General features: G+C 43.3%; 1 protein-coding gene across 2 annotated transcripts in view; it reads left to right on the forward strand.

Annotated features, from left to right (window-relative positions):
* Positions 1 to 16,976, forward strand: part of TMEM92 (transmembrane protein 92) — a 50,160-nt gene that overhangs the window by 13,685 nt on the left and 19,499 nt on the right. The window contains exons 2-3 of one of the 2 annotated variants that reach the window (XM_040329753.1): positions 5,803 to 5,822; positions 7,947 to 8,006. In XM_040329753.1, the coding sequence (XP_040185687.1) occupies positions 5,803 to 5,822; positions 7,947 to 8,006 (80 nt within the window). Of the gene's footprint in view, positions 1 to 5,802; positions 5,823 to 7,946; positions 8,013 to 16,976 lie in introns of both variants that reach the window. The other variant, XM_040329752.1, reaches the window with a different exon arrangement.

A 16,976-nucleotide genomic window follows, 5' to 3' on the forward strand; every position in this document is an offset into this window, starting at 1 on the left:
TGGTGATCTACGAGAATGTTTGGCCCCTCCATGTTCCCTTTGCAGTCTTCTGGGACACACAAAGGACATGGAAGACTGCAGGATGTGCAGTAGGAAATCGGCTGTAAAGCTGGAAAGCTTCACTGCCGGTTTCCCTTACCTAAAATGCCAGTGCCTGCACCCAAAGCTGATTGGGTGCGGACATCGCTGGATCCCTTAACAGGTATGTGTATTAAAAGTCAGCAGCTACAGTATTTTTTTGGGGGGGGAGACAGGAGCTCCTATTTAATTTTGGTTGAGCCTTTGAACAATATAATGACACATACATAGGAAATAACATGCCTCAGTAAAACAATTGCTCTCTTAAATAGGATGTCCGCCTAAAAAACAAAATATTAAAAGCCAGCAGCTACAAATACTTCAGCTGCTGACTTTTAATAAATGGACACTTACCTGTCCAGGGTGCCCGCGATGTCGGCAGCCGAAGCCGAGCAATCACTCGGCTCTCGGTTGCCCCCACCGCCATCCTCGGTGAAGCTTCACTTCCCGGTTCCCTACTGTGCATGCGCGAGTCGCGCAGCGCGTCCTAACTGGTCCCTGCTATTTTCTGGGACCTATGTGTTTCCCAGAAGACAGCGGTGGGAGGTATTTGACGAGAAGTGACGCAGACCCCCGCAGATCCTGTGGGGGTCTATGCCCGGAAGTGGGTGCAAATGCCTATATTATACAGATATCTGCACCCCCTCCCCCCTGAAAGGTGCCAAATGTGACACCGGAGGGGGGGGGGGGTGGTTCCGAAAAGCGGAGGTTCCATTTTTGTGTGGACATCCGCTTTAAGGAATCTACAGGGAGGAAATGTTCCTGAAGCTGGCGTAAATTCGAACAATCTGATTTTACAGAGAGAGAGAGAGAGAGAGAGAGAGAGACTTGTAAAGCGCAACACATGCGAACTGAATCGCCTCTGGGCGCTGTATCCATTTCATGGGTACAGGGCCGTCTTTACCACAGGGCAAATTGGGCAGCTGCCCAGGGCCCTGTCACTGTTGGGGGCTCAAAGCAACCGCCTTTAAGAAAAAAAATAAAAAAATTTGATGGCAACCCCCTTTTTTTTATTTATTTTTAAATTAAAAAAAAATATTTTTTTAATATATTTTTATTTTATTTTTTATTAAAGGGCCAATTTTTTTTAGAGTTTTTTTTATTAAAGGGACAATTTTTTTTAGGGGTCCCCAGGGCCCCAGATGGCAACCCCCCTTTTTTTATTTATTTTTAAATAAAAAAATATATATTTTTAATATATTTTTATTTTATTTTTTATTAAAGGGCCAATTTTTTTTTTAGAGGTCTGGGGGTCCCCAGGGGCCCGTAGTTTCCCAGGGCCCCGGATGACAACCCCCCTTTTTTATAAAAAAAATATTTTTTTATATATATTTCTTTTATTTATATATATATATATATATATATATATATATATATATATATATATATATATATATATATATATATATATATTATTATTATTATTAAAGGACCCAGAGGTCCCCAGGGCCCCGGATGGCAACCCCTTTTTTTTTTTTTTTTTTATTTTATTTCTTTTTATTTTATTTTTTTATATATATTTCTTTTATTTTTATATATATATATATATATATATATATATATATATATATATATATATATATATATATTTTTTTTTATTATTAAAGGGCTCAGAGGTCCCCAGGGCCCCATGTGGCAAACACCCTTTTTTATTTTTTTTATAAATGTTTATTTTTTTATTTTTGTGTATATATTTTTTTTATTAAAGGGCCCAGAGGTCCCCAGGGCCCCAGATGGCAACCCCCCCTTTTTTTTTCTAAATGTTTCTTTCTTATATATATTTTTTATTTTTTATTAAAGGGCCCAGAGGTCCCGGATGGCAACCCCCTTTTTTTTGTAATTTATTTTTATTAAAAAATATATATATTAAAGGGCCCAGAGGTCCCCAGGGCCCCAGATGGCAACCCCCTTTTTAAAAAAAATATATATATATTTTATATATTTTTTTATTCCTTTTTTTCTTTTTATTAAAGGGCCCAGAGTTCCCCAGGGCCCCGGATGGCTACACCCCTTTTTTTATATATATTTTTCTTTATTTATTTTTTTGTAAAGGCCCCCGCTTCTAAATTCGCAGCAGCCCCCCCCCCCCCCCCCCCCTGCTTCTCAATTTCAGGCGGCAGCACCCCCCCCCCCCACGGTTCTCTGCTCCAGGGGGCCCATGCCTGAAGCTGTGTAAGTGGCCCCATAATTCCTGATCCTTGCTGCCCGTTAAGCCCCTGTGCTGCCCACAAATCAGGCTGAAAATCATCAGCGGCACGCAGCCAGTGACAGTACTGCTTCCCTTCCCAGTGTTTTAAAATGTACAGCACCCCTGGCTTTCCTTTAGATGTGCACTTCTCCCTTCCTGCCACTGGGTGCTGCTTGTATATAAAAGTGAATTAGAATGTGATTTTATAACATCCCCAATCTGCTCTTCCTGAGGCTGACTTCTTCATGTCCTGCTCCTCAAGGTATGTCACTGTTTGCTAATCTATATTGTAAATAGAAGTTTTCTGTAGAGTGTGCCCAAAGTCTTTATAATATTTGATGATTCACTGCAGGTCTGGTCAGTGTTTTAAAAAGTTCCTCTATTTTACACATGGCATGGCATGGGGTCACATCACCGTCTGTCCATTCTGCTTTAGCACCATGGGACCCCCATGCCATGCCATGTGTAAAATAGAGGAACTCTTTAAATCACAGACCAGACCTGCAGTCCAGGCTGAGTAAGGCCTCAGAGCACATGGCATTACTGTCTGTATTTAACTGCTTGATGGGCTTATTTTGGGCCTGGCTGGTTCACATGTATCTGTTTTGGCGGCCCACATTTGCGCAGGCACAGCAGCCCATTCATTTGAATGGGCCGCCATGCCTGCGTTTCCTGCAAAGAAAAGCGCATGCCTCATGTAATAGGCTGCACACACGGCACACCTATGCCCATCAAGCACTGAAATACAGCACTGTCTGTCCATTATGCTGTCTGCTGTGACTTATCTGCAGTTCCCGCACTGTCAAACTTGCTGCATTTTTAGACGTTTAGGTCACGCTTTTAAAAACACAGTGCATTTGTGTGTGCAAGAACTGCAGGTAAGTAGCATGGTGCAAAAGCAGAATGGATTTCAAGGCAGCTGTATTTTTTAAATGCTGAATGCACCTTTTTTCTGCAGGAAACAAAGGCATGGCAGCCCATTCAAATCAATGGGCTGCTATGCCTGCACAAATGAGGACCGCCAAAACATACATGTGAACCAGCCAGGCCCAAAATAAGCTGGAGGGGGGCCCAAAAAAAAATGTTTGCCCAGGGCCCAAACCATATTAAAGACGGCCCTGGACAACACTGAAGAAATGACAAAGGTTGAAGGGGTGGGGGGTCAGCCTGTCAGTGATCAGACCATACGCTGCACACTACATCAAATTAGTCTGCATGGCTGTCGTCCTAGAAGGAAGTCTCTTCTAAAGATGATGCACAAGAAAGCCCGCAAACAGTTTTCTGAAGACAAGCAGACTAAGGACATGGATTACTGGAACCATGTCCTGTGGTCTGATGAGACCAAGATAAACGTATTTGGTTCAGATGATGTCAAGTGTGTGTGGCGGCAACCAGGTGAGGAGTACAAAGACAAGTGTGTCTTGCCTACAGCCAAGCATGGTGGTGGGAGTGTCATGGTCTGGGGATGCATGAGTGCTGCCGGCACTGGGGAGCTACAGATCATTGAGGGAACCATGAATGCCAACATGTACTGTGACATACTGAAGCAGAGCATGAACCCCTCCCTTCAGAGACTGGGCCGCAGGGCAGTATTCTAACATGATAACCACAAACACACCTCCAAGATGACCACTGCCTTGCTAAAGAAGCTGAGGGTAAAGGTGATGGACTGGCCAAGCATGTCTCCAGACCTAAACCCTATTGAGCATCTGTGGGACATCCTCAAATGGAAGGTGGAGGAGCGCAAAGTCCTCAACATCCACCAGCTCTGTGATGTCATCATGGAGGAGTGGAAGAGGACTCCAGTGACAACCTGTGAAGCTCTAGTGAACTCCATGCCCAAGAGCGTTAAGGCAGTGCTGGAAAATAATGGTGGCCACACAAAATATTGACACTTTGGGCCCAATTTGGACATTTTCACTTTAGGGGTGTACTCACTTTTGTTGCCAGCGGTTTAGACATTAATGACTGCGTATTAAGATATTTTGAGAGGACGGCAAATTTACACTGTTATACAAGCTGTACACTCACTACACAACATTGTAGCAAAGTGTCATTTCTTCAGTGTTGTCACATGAAAAGATTAAATAATAAAATATTTACAAAAATGTGAGGGGTGTACTCACTTTTGTGAGATACTGTATTTCATCATATACATTTTTCCCCTGATGCAAAACTGTACATTGAAAAACAACATACAGTAACAGATATAGGATTCATTACCCACTCCAGCTCCAGAAGGTTTACCTCCTCTCAGTGGCGTAACTATGGTTGGTGGCATGGGAAAGGTTGGGGTGGTACAGGGCAAGTTAGGGTGGCATTGGGCAGGTTGGGGTGGTATAGGGCAAGTTATGGTGGCATAGGGCAGATTGGGGTGGTACAGGGCAAGTTGGGGTGGCATGGGAAAGTTTGGGGTGGTACAGGGCAGGCTGTGGTGGCACAGGGCAGGCTGGGTGGCACAGGGCAGGCTGGGTGGTACAGGGCAGGCTGGGGTGGTACAGGGCAGGCTGGGGTGGTACAGGGCTGTTTGGGGGGTACAGGGCAGGCTGGGGTGGTATAGGGCTGTTTGGGGTGGTACAGGGCAGGCTGAGGTGGTACAGGGCAGGCTGGGGTGGTACAGGGCAGGCTGGGTGATACAGGGCAGGCTGGGGTGGTGCAGGGCAGGCTGGGGTGGTACAGGGCAGGCTGGGGTGGCACAGAGCAGGCTGGGGTGGTACAGGGCAGGCTGGGATTGCACAGGGCAGGCTGGGCATGTCAGCTAAAAAAAAAAAAAAAAAACGGGATGGTGTCACCCCTCTAGCGGGTGTCACCCGGTGCGGACCACACCCCCCTAGCAACGCCTCTGCCTCTTCTTCATGACCAGGCCATTTTTTGCGATACGGCACTGCGTTACTTTAACTGACAATTGCGCGGTCGTGCGACGCTGAAATACAAAAAAAATGTATGTCCTTTTTTCCCCCACAAATGGAGATTTATTTTGGTGGTATTTGATCACCTCTGCGTTTTTTTATTTTTTGCGCTATATACAAAAAATTGACCGACAATTCCCTATGGGAAACACTGTGGTGGAGCATACACACGCCCGGGATTCCCGGCCAAAGCTCTCACCGCAGTTTTCCAGACGGGAAAATCTCTGGTCAGTACACGGGGGAATGTGACCAAGCAGGTTTTCGGTTTTCCCCCCGGGATTCCCGGCTAACTTTTTACGGAATGCCGATCGTGTGTACGGGGCATTAGTGTTTAATCAGACCGTTTACTTGTTTCCCAAAAAATTGTGTAGACTATTGACCAGATTGACTATGGACATATGCAGCTAGTGTAATAGCTCTTTCCACAAGTAATAAAAAACAAAACAAAAAAAACGGTTATTTATTCTATACAATGAGTTCACGTCTGATATTTGTTCTCAGCCCTTTGTAATGTATTGTATATTTTATGCAGTCATGATTGGGAAGTGGAAAATATGTGATACTTTTTTCTCTGTCTTCATGATCATTTTATGGCAAAGTGTCTATAATGATGTCTTCTCTTTTCAGGTGCCATGCCGGGTTACAGAGTAAGTTCATTCTATTATAACACTAAGCTTACATTTCCTTATTCCCTCATTTTATATATATATATATACAGTGGTTATAAAAAGTCTACACATCTGTTAAAATGTCAGTTTTTTGTGTTGTAAAAAAATGAGACAAAGATAAATCATGTGAGAAAGTTTTCCACCTTTTTAATGTGACCTTTAACCACTTCAGCCCAGGAAGGATTTACCCCCTTAATGAACAGGCCATTTTTTTTTTTGCGATACAGCACTGCGTCGCTTTAACTGACAATTGCGCGGTTGTGCGACGTTGTATCCAAACAAAATTGACATCCTTTTTTCCCCACAAATAGAGCTTTATTTTGGTGGTATTTGATCACCTCTGCGTTATTTATTTGCGCTATAAACAAAAACAGAGCGTCAATTTTGAAGAAAAAAAAACAATATTTTGTACTTTTTGCTATAATAAATATCCCTTAAAAAAAAAAAAATGTCTTCATCAGTTTAGGCCGATATGTATTCTTCTACATAAAAAATCACAATAAGCGTATATTGATTGGTTTGTGCAAAAGTTATATAGGTAGATTCAAGTACCTATGCCTAACTTTGCAGCGGTGTAGCTTAAGGCATTTAAGCTACGCCGCCGTAAGTTAGCTAGGCAAGTACATGATTCACAATGTACTTACCTGCTAAGTTACGGCGGCGTAGCCTAAATCGGCGGGCGTAAGGGCGCCTAATTCAAATGTGTTTGAGGGGGGCGTGTTGTATATTAATGGGGCTTGACCTTACGTTTTTTACGTCTTTTGAGAACTGCGCATGCGCCGGGCGCCTACATTTCCCAGTGTGCAATGCGGCTAAGTACGCCGCACGGGCCTATTGATTTTGACGTGGACGTAAACTACGTAAATCCTGATTCACGGACGACTTACGCAAACGACGTAAAAAATTCGAATTTCGCCGCGGGAACGGCGGCCATACTTGACATTACTATTCCAATAGGGCCTAGCTCTAACTTTACGCAGCCTCTTACGTAAACGGCATAAAAGTACTGCGTCGGCCGGGCGTGCGTACGTGAATCGACGTATCTCCTCATTTACATATTCTACGCCGACCGCAATGGAAGCGCCACCTAGCGGCCATCCAAAATATTGCAATCTAAGATAGGACGGCGCAAGCCGTCGTATCTTAGATATGTTTAAGCGTATCTCTGTTTGAGCATACGCTTAAACATAAGTCGGTGTAGATTCTGAGTTAGGTCGGCTTATCTACTGATAAGCCGGCCTAACTCTTACTGAATCTACCTAATAGCGTCTACAAAATAGGGGATAGTTTTATGGTATTTTTATCATCTTCTTTTTTTTACTAGTAATGGCGACGACACATATGGGGAAGATTCCACCTGTTTAGACCCCTGATATTTCAACAAAGCCCCCTAACGGGTCTTCTAAAAAAGACGGCGATCCGATAGCTGCCATTAATAGTAAAATTAAAAAATTATTAATAAAAATGCCATAAAACTATCCCCTATTTTGTAAACACTCACAATTTTGTGCAAACCAATCAATAAATGCTCATTGCGTTTTTTTTTTTTACCAAAAATATGTAGAAGAATACGTATCGGCCTAAACTGAGGGAAAAAAAAGATTTTTTATGTATTTTTGGGGATATTTATTATAACAAAAAGTAAAAAAATATTGCATTTTTTTCAAAATTAGCGCTCTATTTTTGTTTATAGCGCAAAAAATAAACATCGCAGAGGTGATCAAATACCACCAAAAGAAAGCTCTATTTGTGGGAAAAAAAGGACGTCAATTTTGTTTGGGAGCCATGTCGCACGACCGCGCAATTGTCAGTTAAAGCGACGCAGTGCCGAATCGCAAAAACTGGCCAGGTCCTTTACCTGCATAAAGGTCCGGGTCTTAAGTGGTTAATATAATTTATTGTTGCGTGTAAAGTCACCATAACCCTCGCTCTGTCTGATTATCGCAAACTATGCTCCTAAAAATTCCATTGCTAGCAAATAAGGCTTGATAACAATGTTAGGAGCAATTCCTTGCACAATAGTGAATGATGATTGGTATCATGGTGTTATTTTGGTGCCAATTGTATGACAAGCGGTAATGACATCTTATGTTTCCTGTGTAGGTGTTTCGATGGGACTTCCTGTTGTGAGTCACAGAACAAAGCCTACCTGGACTACAGCTGGTATGGGTAGGTCTCTATGCACAAAGCTCCTCTGTGTTTGGTAGTCAGGACACTGAATTATAGATGACAACAGTTCTGACACATATGTAGCAAGGTCTTTTACCTCTTTAGGTCTAATGAGAACCTCCGAGGCAAAAGATAGCTGACATCCTTCAATATGTGGTGGGTTGTGAGGCATAGTGGGTGCAAAGATGGTGAAAGTCATTGGGCGCCAGACACTTCTTGGATGTAAAAGGGGTTTTATTTCTTTTGATATTTTTATATATTTTGGGGGAAAGAGGGTTAGGGCCGGGACACCCTTAGATAAATGCGAACTCAATTGGCAGACTCCGAGACTTCAATAGGAGAACAGCCGTGCAGGGAAATGCCCGAGCAAGGCGCCACTTCTGCACGTGCAGGATTGCTGCCTCCTATGGTAACAGTTCCTAACTCAAACGTATCAGTTCTTTCAGCTCCACTACATCTGCTCCTTGTAGTACTTCAATACTGAGCTCCTGGTCTCTCATTAGACCCTCTGATTCACTGACTATAAATTCCTTGAGCTCCTCCAAGGTCTGTGGTGGTATCCCCTCAAGCCTCACCCCCGCTTCTCTGCTGGACCCCTAGCTTGGCACTCCAGATACTTCTCAAGCTTCACCCCTGCTAACCGGCTCGTTCCTTGGCTTGACACACAAGGCTGCTCTGCAAGCGTCTCCTCCACCGGTTGGGTCCTTGACTTGATCATCGCCTGAAGTTTCCCGATTCTCCACCTTCGATGAGAATATGCTTCCGGTACTTGCTTTTGTTACTCACTGTGGTCACTTTTGTTAATCACTGTGGGTACCACCCTGGTAAAGGCGATTGGTCCCTTTGTGGCGACAGCTTCCCTTCTACCTCTGACCGCTGACAGGTTCTCCTGCCGGCAGAACCATCACTTTTGGTTAAACAAGCGTCTCCTCCGCTGGTTGGGTCCTTGACTTGATGATCGCCTGAAGTTTCCAGATTCTCCACCTTCGATGAGAATATGGTTCCGGTACTTGCTTTAGTTACTCACTGTGGTCACTTTTGTTAATCACTGGTACCTCTGACCACTGACAGGTTCTCCAGCCGGCAGAACCATCACTTTTGGTTAAACAAGCGTCTCCTCCGCTGGTTGGGTCCCTGAATTGATCACCGCCTGAAGTTTCCCGATTCTCCACTGTGCCCTTTGGTGAGAATATGGTTCCGGTACTTGCTTTTGTTACTCACTGTGGTCCCTGGTAAAGGCGATCGGTCCCTTCGTGGCGACTGATTCCCTTCTACCTCTGACCACTGAAAGGTTCTCCGGCCGGCACAACTGGCATTATTGAACTGCAAGCCATAGTTCCAACCCTGCGCTGCCCTCAGGCCCAAACTCTGGCCTAGCAGCCTGGGGCAGACGACACACGTCCACCCAGATGGCAGTCCAAGTGGCACAGATCACCCGACTCCCGAATCCATCCAAATATATAGGTTCTCCCAGCAGGCCAAGGGATTCAAGAAAACCCCTGCCCATAGGCTGAGCTACCCCATATACCCATAACCTGACCTTGAGTTGTCCTTCTCAAATCTATTACCAACAAAGGCCTGGCCACCTAGTGGTAGAAAGGAAAAGTACAACAAGGCCAAACTTAGGGAGAAATTAATAGATCCCTATCAATCGACCAAGATAGCTACTCTTGGCAATTAAATTTGTGAGGAGCTCCCTGACTAAACTCCAGGGTGCTACACACACATATGGAAGATATGTTAATAGTAGTTTGGTGTTGCATTCCCTTCAATGGCAGGGCAAACATATTGAGTTTGGCACAGGGCAAAGCTTGGAACATTTAATCTCAGGCTGAACAAGGTGCTTCTTGAAGAGATCCTGTTATTGCATCCTACTCTTTGAACTAAATACATGTAGGCAATTTGTAGTAAGTTTAATTGCTCAGGCTCATTCTGTAATTTGACTTGGCTAAGCTGAGATATGAATTCTGAAATTCCAATCAAAAAATTGATACTCTTAGGAGTGTCCAATCTGGGCCACACTAGCCTAGTCGAGCCCACCAGTAGCAAGGTGTGCATAATGCCACCATTAAGAGTCCCCATTTGGATCTCTTTAAAGCCCATTCCCCATCCCACTTATAGTCACATTTTGCAGCCATCACAAGGTACACAGTAATTCTGGTAGGCCTTTCAAAGCTCTTCTGCAGTCTCAGCTGTCACTAAGGCCCAGATTCACGTAGAATCGCGGCGGCGTAACGTATCGTAGATACGTTACACCGCCGCAAGTTTTCATCGCAAGTGCCTGATTCTCAAAGCACTTGCATGAAAACTTATGCTGGCGGCCTCCGGCGTAAGCCCGCGTAATTTAAAGGGGCGAGTGCCATTTAAATTAGGCGTGCTCCCACGCCGGACCTACTGCGCATGCTCCGTTTTGAAATCCCGCGCCTTGCTTTGCGCGAAGTGACGTAATTTTTCCAAACGGCGACCTGCGTAGTGTACTTTCGTATTCCCGGACGTCTTACGCAAGAACAAAACATTTTCAAATTTCGACGCGGGAACGACGGCCATACTTTATACAGCACATACGTGTGCTGTGTAAAGTTAGGGCAGCAAAAACGACGACTAACTTTGCGACGGGAAACTAGACTAGCAGCAAAGTAGCGAACGCGAAAAACCGTCAAGGATTACCGTAACTACTAATTTGCATACCCAACGCTGGTTTACGACGCGAACTCCCCCCAGCGGCGGCCGAGGTATTGCATCCTAAGATCCGACAGTGTAATTCAATTACACCTGTCGGATCTTAGGGCTAACTATGCGTAACTGATTCTATGAATCAGTCGCATAGTTAGGAAGACCCTAAAACAGAGATACGACGGCGTATCAGGAGATACGTCGTCGTATCTCTTTTGTGAATCTGGGCCTAAATACTTAGTAGTCATGTGCATTCCTTTTCGTCCGAATTCCTTTTTAGTCTGAATTTCAGGGATTTTCGTTTTAACAAACGATAACGAATGTGCAGAGTCCGAAATCCGAAAGATCGGACATACAAAATGCTTTATTTTCATGTAGTTGCGTCAACAGATCGATATAGATAGAAGATTCGACATGACGGTGACAATAGCTATCTGTGTCTATCGAATCTGCAGTTGAATGTGCCTAACCTTAACTCTATTAGTCAGTAAAGATTTGACATGGAGAGTAAAGATTCGACATGGAGAGTAAAGATTCGACATAGAGAGACATGAAGAGTCGACATAGAGATAAAAGATTTGCCATTGAGAGACAAGATTTGACATAGAGAGACAAGATTTGACATAGAGAGAAAAGATTTGATATAGAGAGACAAGATTTGACATAGAGAGAAAAGATTTCACATAGCGAGAAAAGATTCAACATTATAGAGACATGAAGATTCGACCAAGCAGCTAAAAACATACGATCTTCACAAGTGGACATTTATGGTCAAATGCTTTGCCCATAGGCTATAGAAGAATTCTAATGTTGGTTGATGTAACAGCATGGCCCGTGGGACCCAGAGACTCTTGAAGGATGTGGGGTACTCCTGTGTCAGCTTCACCAATGACTCTTGTGTCTAGGGTCATCCTATGTCCACTAGGGGCATAGGATGACTGAGAACTGATATCATGGATTACATGAGATGGGACAGTAATGATAATTCATGTATTGCAGGATATCTTGAAATATTACAGGTGGTTAATTCTGACCCCAACAGGTCATTCATGTGGGGATACATACTGTTGAGGTGTTAATTGAGTCTGGCTCCTAAGATATTTCATTGTGTGAAAGTCTATTGATGATAGATGTGTTGGGGGTTGGCAGTCTGAAAGGTCAGATGGCTGACTTTTCAGCTGTAGTGGATTAGCATGTCAATTACGTCTACAAAGGAATGTGTATCAGGTGAGAATAGCTTATCGCGGAGTCAGAACGTCTGGGTAAATGACTAGTAATTAGTTCATGTAGATTATCTGATTGTCATTATCTAAAGGAATGTTTATTGAGCACCCATTGTGTGATATTGTAGGTGGAGTGTGTCATTTGATTACTGCAGCATGCTTTCTAACTGTATATAAGAAAGCTAAGTTTACCATTAAAGTGTCATTCTGTTTGGAACCAGAGAACAGAGCTTGTGTCTCGTTATTCTGGGAAAATCCATATGGATCGTATCTGCTGGATTGTGGAGTGTCGGATAAGCTGTCTTGGGTTGGTGGAATGGAATATCGTAAACGGTGTTAACCCCTGACCGTTACAGTTGACTAGTAATAATAATAATTGATAAATATCATTATTACTAGTGTCATACAACATTAGAATTCTACTATAGCATTCGACCGGAAATGTACAATTGCGGTGTCGTACAGTTTAGCTGCTTGTCGAATCTTCTTAGAACATTCGACAGACACCATGAACCTTCAATGACAGATTCGACCTTAATTCATTCGTATTTTCATTCGGATTTTCGAACAAATGCATTTTTTTTTACAAAACTAAATAAATAAAACTATGGATTTTGGAAGTAACTAAATAATTTTATTTTTCGGACGAAAACGAAATTCCGAAAACCAAATATTTCAGTGTGCACATGTCTAATACTTAGTGCTCCCAGGTATGAGGGTGTATGTGACCTCCTCCCATGATGCAATGGTTGCATCTGAATGGACAATTGACAAGCCCAAACACTTTATACAAGGCTCCAAAAAGGGAAAGAAGAATCACTCACCATATTAAAACCTCTGAATAGTTTTACTGCATCTTCCAGTGCTGCACCCACCCACACACTGTTAGGTGTCTTGGTTTATGGTTTACTTCATTCTACTGATGTGGCTTTAAATCTTTGGACTTTTGATAAATGTGAGTTATGTTGATACAACAAAGGCGGCAACATGTGAACTTTGTGTTGATGATGCAAGTAATTTAATTTTAAATACAATAGCAATGCACATATCTCACCACGCAATACACCCACTAGATCCTAAAACATATGGTTCCAGAAAAGTATAAATTAATAGTAGATTGTAAAAGTAAATGAAATAGTATAATACAACACTTACAGAGGAGTCATTTTTATTCAGGTAATGAAAAATAATATATGAGCGGTTTGATGGTCGCCACAAACTAAGGACAATTATCCAGCTGATTTACATTTTTTTCTTTGCTGCTATTGAAGGCATTAACCACTTAAGCCCCGGACCAATATGCTGGCTAAAGACCCAAGGGGTTTTTACAGTTCGGGACTGCGTCGCTTTAACAGACAATTGCGCGGTCGTGCGACGTGGCTCCCAAACAAAATTGGCGTCCTTTTTTCCCCACAAATAGAGCTTTCTTTTGGTGGTATTTGATCACCTCTGCGGTTTTTATTTTTTGCGCTATAAACAAAAATAGAGCGACAATTTTGAAAAAAATTCAATATTTTTTACTTTTTGCTGTAATAAATATCCCCCAAAAACATATATAAAATTTTTTTTTCCCTCAGTTTAGGCCGATACGTATTCTTCTACCTATTTTTGGTAAAAAAATCGCAATGATCGTTTTTTGGTTGGTTTGCGCAAAATTTATAGCGTTTTACAAAATAGGGGATAGTTTTTTTGCATTTTTATTTTTTTTATTTTTTTACTAGTAATGGCGGCGATCAGCGATTTTTTTCATGACTGCGACATTATGGCGAACACTTCGGACAATTTTGACACATTTTTGGGACCATTGTCATTTTCACAGCAAAAAATGCATTTAAATTGCATTGTTTATTGTGAAAATGACAGTTGCAGTTTGGGAGTTAAACACAGGGGGCGCTGTAACATTTAGGGATCACTGTGTATGTGTTTACTAGTGTAGGGGGGTGTGGCTGTAGGATTGACATCATCAATCGAGTCTCCCCTATAAAAGGGATCACTCGATCGATGCGCCGCCACAGTGAAGCACGGGGAAGCCGTGTTTACACACGGCTCTCCCCGTTCTTCAGCTCCGGGGAGCGATGGCTCTATAAATGTATATAGGACTATAAAGAGTACATGGCTCTATACATGTATAAAGGAGTATAACGAGGGCCTGTCATGGCTCTATAGATGTATAAATAGGACCTGTCATGGCTCTATACATGTATATAGAGGACCTGTCGAGACTCTTTACATGTAAAGGAATATAAAGAGGACCTGCCATGGCTCTATACATGTATAAAGGAGTATAACGAGGGCCTGTCATGGCTCTATAGATGTATATAGGCGTATAAAAGGACCTGCCATGGCTCTATACATGTATCCAGGAGTATAAAGGAACCTGTGAATTGCCGGCGGGCACAATGTCTTTTGCGCAAACAAATCAATGTACGCTAATTGTGTTTTTTTTTGGTACCAAAAATATGTAGAAGATTACATATTGGCCTAAATTGAAGAAAATAGTTTATTTTTCTAAATTTTGGGGATATTTATTATAGCAAAAAGTTAAAAAAAAAAAAATATATATATATATATATAGCACAAAAAAAAAACTGCAGAGGTGATCAAATATCACCAAAAGAAAGCTCTATTTGTGGGAAAAAAAAGGACATCAATTTTATTTGGGTGGCGGAACGGGCTGGCGGGCATCAGTATGCTGCCCCCCTAAAAGTGCTGCCTGGTACCCATGGTACCACCTGGTCCCATCATAGGGCCGGCCCTGCCTGGCTGGTATGTTAACTACTTGCCGACCAGCCGCCGCAGTTATAGTCAGGCATTTCTCCCCCTGCGCGAGATCCCGTAGCTCTACGTCGCCTCGCGAAGTGGCCACTAGGGGCCCCCCGCTCGTCCCTGATCCCGACGCGCGTGATCACCGCCGGGCACCCGAGATCGCTTGTTACAGAGCGAGGACCAGAAGCTGTGTGTGTAAACACACAGCTCCCGGTCCTGTCAGGGGGAGAAATGCCTGACCGTCTGTTCATACAATGTATGAACAGCGATCAGTCATTTCCCCTAGTGAGGCCACCCCCCCCTACAGTTAGAACACACCCAGGGAACATACTTGACCCCTTCCCCGCCCCCTAGTGTTAACCCCTTCCCTGCCAGTGGCATTTTTATAGTAATCCAATGCATTTTTATAGCACTGATCGCTATAAAAATGCCAATGGTCCCAAAAATGTGTCAAAAGTGTCTGAAGTGTCCGCCATAATGTCGCAGTACTGATAAAAATCGCTGATTACCACCATTACTAGTAAAAAAAAAATATTAATAAAAATGCCATAAAACTACCCCCTATTTTGTAAACGCTATGGCCCAGATTCTCAAAGGACTTACGACGGCGTAGCGCCATGTACGCCGTCGTAAGTCTGAATGAGAGCCGTCGTATCTATGCGGCTGATTCTTAGAATCAGTTACGCATAAATTCGGCTAAGATATGAGCGGCGTAAGTCTCTTACGCCGTCGTATCTTAGTTGCATATTTACGCTGGCCGCTAGGTGGCGCTTCCGTAGATTTCCACGTCAAATATGCTAATGAGCTAGATACGCCGAAAGACATACGCCGGCGTAAAGTTACCCCTCATAAAGCAGGGGTAAGTCATGTTAGGTATGGACGTTGGAAACGTACCAACAGTGTCGTGTTTTACGTCGTTTGCGTAAGTCGTCCGTGAATGGGGCTGGACGTAATTTACGTTCACGTCGAAAGCATTGACTATTTGCGGCGTAATTTTGAGCATGCGCACTGGGATACGTTCACGTTGGGTCGTCGGGTCACGATACATTAACGTAAAACACGCTCACACTAGCCTACTTTGAATTACGCGGGCTTACGCCGTCACAGTTACACTACGCTGCCGTAACTTTGGCCGCAAGTTCTTTGAGAATACGGAACCTGCCTCACTAAGTTACGGCGGCGTAGTGTATCTGAGATACGCTACGCCCGCCTATAGATAGGCGCTTTTTTGAGAATCTGGCCCTATAACTTTTGGCAAACCAATCAATAAACGTTTATTGCGATTTTTTTTTTACGAAAAATATGTAGAAGAATACGTATCGGCCTAAACTGAGGAAAAAAATTGTTTTTTTATATATATTTTTGGGGGATATTTATTATAGCAAAAAGTAAAAAATATTATTTTTTTTTCAAAATTGTCGCTCTATTTTTGTTTATAGCGCAAAAACAAAAAAAAAGCAGAGTTGATCAAATACCACCAAAAGAAAGCTCTATTTGTGGGAAAAAAAGGACGCCAATTTTGTTTGGGAGCCACGTCGCACGACAGTGCAATTGTCAGTTAAAGCGACGCAGTGCCGAATCGCAAAAAGTGCTCTGGTCTTTGACCAGCAATATGGTCCGGGGGTTAAGTGGTTAAATGCTGTGACATCAGTACTTTAGCCAGTGGCAAGGAGTAACAAGTTTGCAGCTCAGTAAAAAAAAGTCCTTAGTCCTTACTTGCCTAAATTTGGCAGCGTACATAAGTCTCTATGGACAGGATTCCTCTAAAATATTTGCATTTACCGAAGAAATCGCCTGACCCCGCCCAGATTCTGCAACACGTGTCTCGCTAACAGGAGCCAAGATCTCCAAGAATAGAAGTGGTTGTCGTCTCTGCCAGATCTGACTCTATTGCTGGGAAGTCACAATTCTGGGTAAACATCTGACACGGCGTAAAATTCTCCGGAGGATTAATTACCCACCAGCACAATGGTGTTTATGCAAAAGAAAGTCTGCAGACCCAGGCCAGTGACGTTAGTGAGCGAAGAGGGAAAATAACACTGAAATTACGATAAATGACACTGGCCCGGATTCAGGTAGAATTGCGCATAATTTACGGAGGCGCAGGGCAACGTTTTTGCCCTGCGCCCCCGCAAATTTGCTCCGCTGCCCTTGATTCACGGAGAGGAAGCTCCGTAAATTGCGCGGGTGCGCCGGCAAAATGCCTGGCACAAGAGCACGCAATTTAAATGATCCCGTAGGGGGCGGGAATCATTTAAATTAGGCGCATTCCCGCGCGATCGTAGAGCGCATGCTCCGTCGG

This window comes from Rana temporaria, chromosome 12, assembly GCF_905171775.1.
Source record: "Rana temporaria chromosome 12, aRanTem1.1, whole genome shotgun sequence".
Taxonomy (NCBI): domain Eukaryota; kingdom Metazoa; phylum Chordata; class Amphibia; order Anura; family Ranidae; genus Rana; species Rana temporaria.